This window comes from Xiphias gladius, chromosome 12 (genome assembly GCF_016859285.1).
Source record: "Xiphias gladius isolate SHS-SW01 ecotype Sanya breed wild chromosome 12, ASM1685928v1, whole genome shotgun sequence".
NCBI lineage: Eukaryota > Metazoa > Chordata > Actinopteri > Istiophoriformes > Xiphiidae > Xiphias > Xiphias gladius.
Genome location: NC_053411.1, coordinates 3,715,459 through 3,727,423, shown reverse-complemented (window position 1 = coordinate 3,727,423; position 11,965 = coordinate 3,715,459). Strand labels below are relative to the sequence as shown.

The following is an 11,965-nucleotide window of genomic DNA, read 5'->3' as shown; positions in this document are numbered from 1 at the left end:
CTGATGAGAGGGGGAGGGGGTGTATACATAAGATGTTTATCTTCTTTGACAAGTCCAATCTTGACTGTCATGATTATGATGAACTTTGATTACTGGTACCATCAGATTCCCGGCCTGTTTTATACACCTTTACTAATCAGCAACCTTCTTTAAGTATTGTTGTAAACTGCCATTCCGCTACTTTGGCTTATTTGATTTTTTTTTTTTTTTTTTTTTTTTACTAAAGTCCACAAATGTTTCTTTTGTATGGTAAGGAGTGAATCTTGACTCAAGCTATGACAAACTACAACGTTGTTATGTTTGTTTACACTTGGAAGAGCTCAGTGAGCTTCACCGGTAGGAATCCCAGGAGGTGATGCTTGCGTTGCTGGGTAAGATTTCTTATCTACCACATATGGTGCCGGCGCTGTGTGACTCACAGACCTTCAGTAGGCATTCTTAATTTGGCTCTAACCAAATCACAGTTCCATCTTGAATTCATTGGAATTTTCTTGAGATTTCGTTCTCCTACGAACCAGTTTTATGGGTGTGCTATATACTACGGCACTGAGCTAAATTTCAGGTACAATTAAAAGAGGTTGAACGATAACCAAAAAGCATGTTGTAATGTTCGCCAGTTCTTTCATTATAAGAAAGTTCAGCAGCCCACTTTAAAACCTCTGTTGTTGGAGCATCCTTGGGCATAACACAATGAGTTGAAGCAGTCCAGGCTCCAAAAAAAAAACAACACATATAAACACAACAGTGTTTTATGAACGTGTATCTACAGTCAGGTGTAATCTAAGATGTCAAACGTGACACACTCTGCAACTGCATAATAGGTAGGATGTTGCCAGATTCAATTTCAACCAAAAGATTTACACATTATGATAAAGAGAAAAATCTGAAAACAGTTTTGAAAGCTATAAAAGTCCTGCAGTTTTCATGCTGGAGTGATATTTACGCTCGTTTTTTCATTCCATCTGTTCAGCATCAGTGATAAATTAATTTGTACTCACTGTGGTGCATAGGACATAGAAAGGCAGACGAAGTAACCACTGGACAGAGAAAAGACAGCCATGATGGCAGTGAAAGCACCATCGTGGGTGAAGTAGACGGGAAGGAAGGAGCGATTCTGGACGTTACAGAGCATCAGCAGAGGGATGAACACCACCCTGGAGACGACCAGCACCGGGAACAGAGGCGACTCTTTACGAGGCTGCAGGGGGGACAGGAAAGTTTAGAAGAAGGGAAAGAATGGAATAAAAAAAAAAAAAAAAAAGGTTAGACAGAGGCAGAGTGAGAACATAAACAGAAATGACTAGGAGAGGGAGAGACAAAAGTCTGGATGGATGATCCCAAATATCTCCCACAGAGCCTTTAACTTCTACCGTCTGTAGAACAAACTGTCAGCACAAGGAGAAACATTCCAGCGTGTACAACACGAAATTATGTTGCAGTACATACATCCTGTTTAGTGCGCCGTTGGAGAGTTGATAGACGCCGGACAGAAAAAGAAAGTGCAATCACAAAGGAATGTCTGATAGTGTAGATGTGGGCCTCGGGAGGGATTTTGATGCGTAGGCGTGGGAGATGAGTTGTGTGGGAGAGAGGGGGACGAGAGAGGGTGCCATCTGGCACAGTCAAAAAATGAAATAATAAAATTTAAAAAGTAAAAACCAGCAAAAACGTGATACCAGTTTCTGACAGAGTAACAGCAACAAGAGGGAGAGCCAAATCCCACCAGCCCCCCAGCCAGTTTTTATTATTATTGTTCCAGTGGCGGGTGAATGACGTTATTTCCAGTCAAGGGAACAGGGGCACTGAGTCATGTTCCCCTCATCACTTACTGTATCCGTTTCTAATGACTGCTCTCACTGGAACGCGTTCTGTAAACTCATTAGAGCTGAATTCAATGGGGTTGCTCGTTATGTTGGCAACAGTGTATGCTGAGAGACAATATAAATTTATCAGCCATTAGAAGATTGGCCAAACTGTTTTTATCAAGTAGCCTTCTCTTCAAGATCTCTGGACGTATTGGTACCCAACTGTAAAAATACTGTATCACATGTATTAGTCATGTATTCAAAATTTTACTTGAGTACAAATATAGCAACTAATTCTACTTAAAGTATGAAAAATAAAAGTAGTTGTTACGCAGAATAGACCCTTTCAGGTTGTTTTATTATTATATATTTGATATCATCATTATTATTCTGATGTATTAACACGTTAAGGTTAATGTTGTAGCTGGTTGAGGTGGAGTTAATATTAAGTATTTTATATATAGTTGAGTCAATTTATGTGTAAGAATGCATCATTTAATAAGATGATCGTCTGTTTTGTATGTAAAATCTTAACTGTAGCAGTCAGATAAACGTAGTGGAATAAAAAGTACAATATTTCCCTCTGAACTGTTGCGAGGTAGAAGAATAAAGAAGCACAGAAAATTCACATCAGCTATTCTGTGTGTCTAGCACTAATTAGCATATGTTACCATGCTAAAATAAGATGGTGAACATAGTAAAAACTGTTCCTGTTTAGCACCGGGATGTTGGCACTATCATTGTGAGCGTGTAGCACTTAGTTGACGTGAGACTCTCAGAGTTGCTAGCTTGGGTCTAGACTTTTAGTCTTATTAAAAATGATTTGTGCTACAATGTGTCCAAGTACCTTTATTTTTCCGGTATTAACTTTCCTGGATTAGCCATAAAGCAAACATTTCTGTCTGCTTACTTTTGCCTTAAACAGCGTCTCATTTGTTTTCCTGAAAATGCACGATATCACAACATACAGTACATTCCACAATAAAATAATGAAATATTTCACATTACAAGATTTTATTCATGTTGCCCGCTCCCAATATACTCTACGCTGGACAATCTTGGACACCGTTTTTATGGCGACATTACTAAGTTTTACTTCCTCTACAGAAGGGTCACAATTTGTGGATCTTAATAAGGACAATAATATATTACAAAGAACTGATTGATTATGCTAAATCTGACATGTTTTATCAGCATTCATATTTTAGGAAGATAAGTAATTTAAATGTATTACATCAACAAGCTATCACAACAGTGTTAGTGGCAGAAGAAGTGGCCAAAAAATAAATAAATAAACATTTTCTGTCCTCTCCTAAAAACAGTATCAGATATTCACCCAACGTATCAAGGTGGTGATGGTCCGACCGATCCAGTCGCTGACGTTGAACATCAAGAAGCAGCACACTGAGAGAAAGAAGCGCTCTGATGCAAGAAGGAAAAGCAAGAGAATTAGGAGACAGGAGGATCTGACAAGCAGTCAACAACATATCAGAGTGTAGATAGATTACTAGAGAGATTCTGTATGTATAGATATCCTGTAAATGTGGTGAGTGCAGCAAGGATCTCCCCTAATCACTAAGTTGAACTGAGGCCCAGTCATACCCCATTTTCCCGGGAATGATGTTTTGACATCTGCAGTGACAGCAGGGAAGACGGACAGAGTGACCGTGAACACAAATGTCACACAGAACGCCATCACCCAGATCTAAAAATGAAATAGGAAAAGTTTACACACACATGACTGGACTAAATTACTTAATGGCGCTCTATAGCATCTGACAGATCACAGGACATTTGATTTTCTTAGTAACTGTGGGATTGTAACATCAAACAAGTGGGTTTACCTTTTTGAAGACCTGTATGACTGAGTTTTTGTCTTGTCTCTTCTCCACCTGCTCCAGTGACAGGAAGGCCCGGTTGGTCCCATCTGGACTGGCGTCCACCTCTGCATCAGCTGGGCTACTGTCCTTGGTTGTGCTGCTGGTCACTGAGCCATTAGCATGGCCATTCAGCTCGCCATTATCCACTGTGCTGCTCTCTGCAATGGAATATATACAGATATCTTCCACTGTTCTATTTATGCATAAAAATCTTTATTGTTGAACACGTGCACGGGGAGGAAATATTTCAAATATAGCATCGGTGAAGTGAATGTCTCTCTTTGGGCTTTTTAGTATTCATGGAAAACACTGAAAGTCTGTGTGGGCCTTTGTGAGTCCAACAGGCTCTGTCTTTGTCTGGAGTCTGCCAGGACTCTAATTGGATAAATAGAGGGTCAACTGACTTAATGAGATAATGTTCCATTGAAGTGATTTGAGTCAAGAAGACTGAAGAACAGAATTGTGAACTCAGTGGAAAAGCAAACAGATGTTCATTCGCTGTCAGATGAATCTTTGATATGAATAATAGAGCTGGCACTTGAAAATCAGGTCACATGGAAAAATGACAGCGTCCTTTGGAGACAGGATGATATTAATTCTGAGGGTGTGAAAAGGAGTTTGTTGAAGCCAAAATCTCACCTTTCAGCAGCTCGTCCGTGGTGCTTGCCTCATACTTGCTGCTTTTGTTCAGATAATACTGGGCAAACTCCTGCATGGAAACACCAGACCAGACAAATTAGGCCTTACAGCTGAAAAACAAAAAATGAATCAATACATAAAAACATGGATTATGCTGTTGGGCTAAAACATATGTATACATGTTGAGACAGCATGAGTTTAGAGGTTTCCAGAAAAGTATGTGCAACATTTTCTTGTTGACTAACTTGGACAAAAGTGAAGAAGTTAATTCACATTTAATTCAAATTCACAGTCAGGTAAGGCAGGTTTAAACTTTGACAGCTCTAAAAGCCACCAAGAGGCTACTGTTTTACTTTTGAGTATCTGTGTGCTGAAAGGTATTTCCACTATCTAAAGCAAACACCATCTTAAGAAGCCTGGTTATGTATTTACTGATCCAATCTTCCATCTCAAAACAGTAGCGTCAGTAGCGTGACTGTGTTAATGTTCTGGGCTCAACAAAGAGAGGGATACTGTAGTTGAGTTGAGGTTGACTGGAACGTGGGTAACGCAGGCATGCAGAGCCGGAAGCTGACTGACCAGGCGAGGTAGAAGCAGGTAGCTAAAAAGTGTGACCACTGTCCCCACACATGGTGTGATGAAGTAACCCAGCGCTGCTGACTCAGATTCTGCATCACCTGAGTGACAAACACAAAAACACGAGTTCTGGGAGAGAAGTATCCAAACATGAGCCAAATCCTTTGAAATGGAAAAGAGCTTGTTGTGTGGTGGGTGGCGTCATGCTGATTTGACTAGCTTTACATCCATTTTGAATGCCCTCTGTTACTAGGCAACTGGAAATTAGGCACCCAGTGGTGTTGTGTGTGTATGTGGGTGGCTCACTGGCTATGGCTAAAAGCATGGCAATGGCAGCAAAGGTCCCGGCGAGGCCCTGGCCGCTCATGAAGATGGTGCTGTACTTTTGAGGCAGGAGACCCACCAGGCCAAACAGACTGCCCTGCAATATGGCACCGAACGCTGGGGAGAACAAATGTCATTTCATTCAACACTTTTTCACTCAAATTTACACACATGTACACTATTCTCAACTTCACTTTCTTTCAGGCTTACACTCACACAGAGTCACACTGACTTACAGTTGATGAACCAGATTGTAGCCATGGTAACAGAGAAGAAGCAGTCTTTCTCCATGGGCACTTTGACCAGCGCTGCTGTGAGGATGAAGAGCAGCAGGATAAAAACCAGGCTACCTGCGATACGCATCATCTCTGATATCCTGAGAAGAGAAAAGTCAACACCCACATTAGTGATTGAACCAAGAACGCAGTTCTACATCAAACTGGATGAAAAATACACCAGAGGAATATACAATACTGAACATCCTTTTGTGCTTAAAAAAACAAAAGTCTTAATTTCTTATCAACAGCTTGGGCACACTGCCTGGGACCAATAACAACATCCTCTGACAATGAGTTTACAGCTAACCCTTTCCCTGACCTCTGGTAGAGGAAGGAGTTGAGCAGGGTGAACAGCAGCAGGGGCAGCTGGGATAGCAGGGTCATCCAGTTGTTGAAGTGGTACTCTTTACCGACCACCACTGTGCCATTGCTCCATTCTGTTGTGTTTAGATGACCTTGGAAATACTATAAACCCAGAGGAAACAGGACAGATATTAGATTATCGCTGTCAAATCAGCCTCCCATTTCACATAAGGATACATAAAGAGACACGCACAGAGAGTATATCTTTACATGCATGTAAACATACTACATTAACCAAGTCATTTTCTCTTTCACCTTTAGGTTCAGTTCTCTTTTCAATTCTACAGCTGTGAGGGCAACTTTTGTTACTCTTACAATTGAGACAACCAGTTTACATTGTCTGAGAAACATCTTTACTGATTGGATACTGCTCTGCTCACTAGGCTAACAAAGCTTCATTATTTAGAAAATGTACCTCCAAATTAATATACTCACACATTTGCAGTGAACTCAAACAACACACAGAATTTTGTACTATACACAAATCCGTAATGATTTTAAAGCTGCACCAATCTTTTTTTTTATACTAAAAATGGGTTAAATAACTGTGTGTAATGTGAAATCTGTCACTCATAGCAATGACCCCATAGAGAATTATCACCAACTCTGCAGTTGCTCTCAGCTCACGGGGGCATTTTAGCATCTTTCAGCTCATTGTTGTGGTTTTACAGCCCACATATTTACTGTTATGATTTGCTGTCACCGTTTTTATAAGCACTGTTTCATACCACAGTAAGCAGCCCTTTTCAGCAAAACAGTGATGAATGCAATGCGCATCAGCTGCTCAACACCAAACAGCAGACAAAGTTAGCAACTAGCAGGTGGAGACATTGGAGCACTTAGCAACTAAAGAGGAATGCTAATTATGATCTGAATCTGTTTTATGTGTAAATAAGCAATTAAGCAAAGCTATTTTCTACCTCCATATCAATTAAAAGGTTATTAATATGTAGTGTTTGCAGCTTGCTCCACTGGAACAGGGCCACATTTTTCCATGGTAACACACAAACTCACAAGGTGAAAACAATCTCAGCCCTGCTGTCGCGGCTGCTAGTAATCTTACAACCTATGACTTATCATACTCCATTAGCAGACAAGAAACTGATAATAATTACAGTGGCCTTTACTAAAAATAAATCCACATTTTCGTAATAATCAGCTGGCTGGTTAGATTACAGATCGAGAAGTCTAGTAATGAAGACAGATTATTTAACTGTAATAATAATACTCTCCTTTGTTTTGTTGCTTGAGACCTACATTTGTTGCGATGCTGGTCACGCTCTCACAGCTCCATTTTCTATGCAAAAGCAGCTGAAAATATCCCTGACTATCAAGTGTCAAAGCTTTCAGCAGAAATCAAAGTGCTTTTAACGCACTACAGATGCAGGCAACATATAGGTGAAAAGAGGCTTCACTCAAACACAAGGACACGTGTGCAAGTATAGTCATGCAGTTGGTTACCCAAAGTCATACGATAGACTGTGTGCACTTACGGGGCACTGCAGGTCATGACAACGCCCTAAACCCAGAATGCATAACATGCAAGACGTCAGCAAATAACTAACACTTTTTTGACTAATCCAATCCATCATGTACACTTACACTACATACTGTAGTTTTTCTATACATTTTTCTTAATATATATAAAAACAGCATCCATAAGACCATTTCATCCATTCAGCATTTGGTTCTTTAAGAAGTTTAAGTAGTGAAACCCCCCATTCTCTAAAGTGACAGCTGGAAATTGTCGGTGGAACAATTGACTGGAATTGACTGGAAAAATGATGTACAATTAATACTACCATCTTATTGACTGAGTATAAAATATTTAATGTATAGTGTCTCAGAACTACTGCCTTTCTGTCATTAATAATTGCCATAATTTTACCAGTGAAGCTGTCATGAAGAAATTCCATGGTAGCAGTGTTCCCAGGCCCAGAATGAAGAAAATGACTCCCACCAAGCAGCCCCTGTAAATGGGAAGTAAAGGGGGGTTATTTGAAGAAGGGGTTACAGCCCCCTACTAGACATTACCTTGCCACAGTCACACAGTCGGCCAGTATCAGCCAATATAATTTTTAAGGAAGTGAAAGACTTTAAATGATTACATCAGCAACATCGTCAGCAATAGAACATTTTTAGAAAAAAAAAAAAAACGACACTGTGGTTGAGAGCAAAAAAATCTCTGAGGAACAGTGGCCAAGGGACAAACAGTGGGAAGTGAGAGGTTCTTGTTTTAATCTGATTTTAACTCACCGGTCTCGAGGAGTGTCTGTTTGTCCCTTCATCCTGATGTAGGAGGTTCTGGTGAAACTGCAAGGGCAACAGGAGAGAGAAAAGGTCAACCACATCTCCATAGATTACGAAGCGTGTAGTTTGTAGTTGTAGTTGTAGTTTCTAGACAGTCCTCTGCCTAGGTTTCACTACTTGAGATGAGGGAATTCAATAGATGCCGGATTCCATTTACATTCTGACAAGAGGCTGTGAGGGGCTGTCCATATAAAACTGCCTCCAGAAAAGCTCTAAGTACATTGGTTGGATACGAGTCTGGATGTGAGATAATTATGTTGTTTCACTCTGACGTTTGGTATTTTACGTGAACCTGTGAGCATTAGGATAAAATAAATTATCTAACAACTTGCGGTTTAATGTGTATAATCCCTTTGGAATAGCAGGACGGTGTACGTCCAATCAAAAGACCTGACTAAGTGCACTTTCAATGATTTTCCATTGAAGCTTTGGCAGTGGAACCAGCACCCTGAGGCTGGGAACAAATTCTGTCCCTCTTTAATGTGTACATTAGTCAAGAATCTAAGAATCCACTCGAAGTGTACACACAAACACTGCAGTGCATTCTCTGCATAGAACACCAAGCCCACACAGTCACCAACACAACAGAAAAGGTATAGATGCAGTCACAGCATTGACGCTGGCAATGTACAGTATGGCTGCTCTGCTTGTTTTGACTTGTTGAAGGATGAGGCTAGACACATAATAGAGCTAGTCACATTTATCGTAGTTTAGTCTGTACTACTTCCCTAAATATCTCCTTTTCCCCACTGACTGTACCATTTTAGGCACGAATGTTTTTGGTTTCCATTTGTTTGTCACCGTTCGGTCAAAGGGATACTTCCTTAAACTTGTTAACTGACACTTCTTTCTTTCTACAAAAAAACAAACAAACAAAAAAAAAACAGGTGTTATAAAGATGCTGGTAACAAAGACAGCTTGCGTCATTAGCAAAGGGCACTAACACAGCACATACCGTAAAGTCACACAATTCAGTTGAGTAAACATCCTGGACACAGATATGAATGTCCTTCATTTTCCATGGATCACAGGGTTTGTACAATATGTTACCAGTTAAGTTAAAATAATAGCCTGTTTTCTCCCTGGTGGTGTCATGCCTCTCAGTGAGGCATGACACACCTTGATTCGACATGGTTTTCTAAGCCTGCAAGCCGGCAAATCAGCTCAGTTAACAGTCAATGCAGTCTAACTACAAAAAGCATGTTTTAGGCAGCCATGCAAAACTTATTACAATGTGCTAGTAAATCATAGACAAGGCAAAAAATGTGTTTGTGTTTTATTTTAATCAACCATTTAAGGAGTCGACATGGCAAACACATCCTGCGGTCGTTTAACATTAGGGCTCAAGACAAACATAACAGTCATAAAAAGTTCTTTGCAGGTCCCCTGTTTCAACAGGAATGTCAGCTGGTATAATTCACAAAGAGTCTGATATAAACTACTTAAAATGTGTTTATGAGCAAAAGTGTCAATTCTTACGCACAACTATTCAACCAAATTTCAGTCTTTTTTGTAGGTGAGTATTTCTTCAAAGTCAGTAATCAATCCGTGCAACTCTGACCAGTTTAACTCCAAAAGACCAGATTTATTATTATCAGCTGTGTGCACATCTGTGCACATCTTTTATCACCGTCTTATTTTATGACTAGAAAGCAAATACTGTTTGGCCAAATGGCCAAATGGCTCAGTCATAGGACCAGGTGATTGAAAACTTTACACCATTTATGTCTGTATCTTGTGTCTGTAAAGATTTAATACTGTATTTTATTTTCTGCAAGACTGAGAACCTATAACATTTATAACAAGCTTAGGTTTCTAATGGAAACAAAGAAATGTGGCAATAAGGAAGCATAAATCCCGAAAAGCAGAATTTCTATCAGCGTAAATGTCACAAATCTTAAAGATATCTTAAAGAAATGTTTTAAGAAATAAAACATACGCTGTTTGGAATCATTTTTCCACAAAAAAGTTCAATTACCTAATTCAAGCTGAAAACAAATCCAGAATCAGTGAAATATTGCTCATCTCAAAAGTTCAACTGCTGGACACAATGTCTTTCCTACTTCAGTGAAGTCCATTCTCAGTGTATCTGACCCGGAGGCTTCAAGTTTCCACATCACATGTGGGTAGGCTGCACACTGGACCACAACTGGTTCCTCAACTATTTGTGATCTCACAAATCCTGTGCGGACATTCACATGTTACAAGAAGATTTAAGGTGAGCACAGAGAAACTTTCCCCTTTCAGCTGATGAATGTGAGACCAGTCTTCTAGTGAACCTAGTGAAGCTAAAATATCCAGGGACAGCAGGCAAAACACACATTTGAGTGGAGGGGGACTTTAGCATTCTAGCTCTTTTCTCCATCTTCTTTATTTCCTAGGTCACTCCACCCCCCTCTTAAAGATAAAAAATGTACAGGGTAGACGGGATTACTGGCTTCATTGTTTCATGTGAAAGAGACTTCCTGTGTCACAGAGACAAACAGGAAAAACGTGGAGAAAATCTTTATGTCCTAAATGAACATTTGAGGTGGGATTTCACCAACTTAATTGCCTTTGTAGGGAAATACATTTCACTCTTCAGATGTCAGTCCCTTGCAAATCCAGCAGCTCTTTACAGAAGCGGTACTGTGAAGACAATCACTCCTGGGTTAAATTTCCTTATCATATGAGGGTTTTGTCAGCATATTCAGTAGGTGTGAGAAAACCACTCGTGCTGAAACTGGCTGTTTAGCTTGAGGGTTCCTAGGAAGAGATTTAGGTTGATGGTAAAGTGTGGGGGATAAACAGCTGCCAGGACACAGGGCTAAAAATGATTTGCTCTGTTTCCAGAAACACCAAAACACTATTTGCATTTGTCTCTGTTTTCAGTTAGGAACAAATCCTACTTTGTCCCCTGACAGCCCACTACTTAACTTCAACCCTGTCACTCTAATTTATATTTTCCTACACGCACACCCACTTACAGTAATTAAGTAACACACACAAGCAGCTATGTCTTTCCCACTGACAGAAATCAATGTGTCTTAAAAAAGCTTTTCATTTACTGGGCGATTTCACTGATAATATACCAGTGGAACTGTTTCTCCCATGATGAGATGCAGAGGAAAAAACACACAGACCACAGAAGGCAATTATAGACACTAACGTATTCCTAACGTAAGTTTCCTGTATCTAGACACACCAACAAACTTTATCACAGAGACCAAAAGACAGCTGATTGTGAGCTCAGATGTGAGTTCGAGAAAAACTAAAAACAAAGAGTCACATTTCAGAGCCGGAGCCAAACATTTCCAGATAGGAACATGGGGTTGTGAAAAACAATGAGTAAAAGTTGCTGTAGAGTGGAAGTAAACCGGAAAAATAATGATACGTCCACAAGACCACAAACAAAACCTCCGGACCTCAATTTGGGAGCCGGTGGGTCAGTTGTTCTGCCACCCGCTGCTTCTGTTCCCAGTAACAGCAACTCCACAGGTTCCCTGTTACCCCTTGAAAAAGATGAGCCACAGATTACCACTCCTTACACTAATCCAGAATGAATCACACCGACCTGCAGCTACATCAACAGCAGGAATTTAGACATGCTAAACACAGTCCTTTCCGGACTAAATTGAAGTATCAGAGGTTTTAGCGGTTCCTCCGCATTTTCAGTGTAGGTCCAAACAGGTGTACTGCAGTAGATTTATATAAAGTTACTTTTATTGTCTCGCTCAATGTTATACTTCAATGTAACTTGTAATTTACTGAACAGTGTGGACACAAGACTGACAGTTGTGGTTCAACGTCA

General features: G+C 40.1%; 1 protein-coding gene across 3 annotated transcripts in view; it reads right to left on the bottom strand.

The window, feature by feature from the left end:
• Nucleotides 1–11,965, bottom strand: part of LOC120797027 (equilibrative nucleoside transporter 2-like) — a 52,939-nt gene that overhangs the window by 4,868 nt on the left and 36,106 nt on the right. For 2 of the 3 annotated variants that reach the window (XM_040140243.1, XM_040140244.1), the window contains exons 2-12: nucleotides 8,122–8,178; nucleotides 7,754–7,835; nucleotides 5,822–5,967; nucleotides 5,461–5,600; nucleotides 5,207–5,341; nucleotides 4,904–5,001; nucleotides 4,325–4,394; nucleotides 3,650–3,843; nucleotides 3,408–3,510; nucleotides 3,142–3,227; nucleotides 999–1,198 (exon numbers count right to left, since the gene is read on the bottom strand). In XM_040140243.1, coding sequence (XP_039996177.1) covers nucleotides 999–1,198; nucleotides 3,142–3,227; nucleotides 3,408–3,510; nucleotides 3,650–3,843; nucleotides 4,325–4,394; nucleotides 4,904–5,001; nucleotides 5,207–5,341; nucleotides 5,461–5,600; nucleotides 5,822–5,967; nucleotides 7,754–7,835; nucleotides 8,122–8,178 — 1,311 coding nt within the window. Of the gene's footprint in view, nucleotides 1–998; nucleotides 1,199–3,141; nucleotides 3,228–3,407; nucleotides 3,511–3,649; nucleotides 3,844–4,324; nucleotides 4,395–4,903; nucleotides 5,002–5,206; nucleotides 5,342–5,460; nucleotides 5,601–5,821; nucleotides 5,968–7,753; nucleotides 7,836–8,121; nucleotides 8,179–11,579; nucleotides 11,643–11,965 lie in introns of those variants that run through there. The other variant, XM_040140245.1, reaches the window with a different exon arrangement.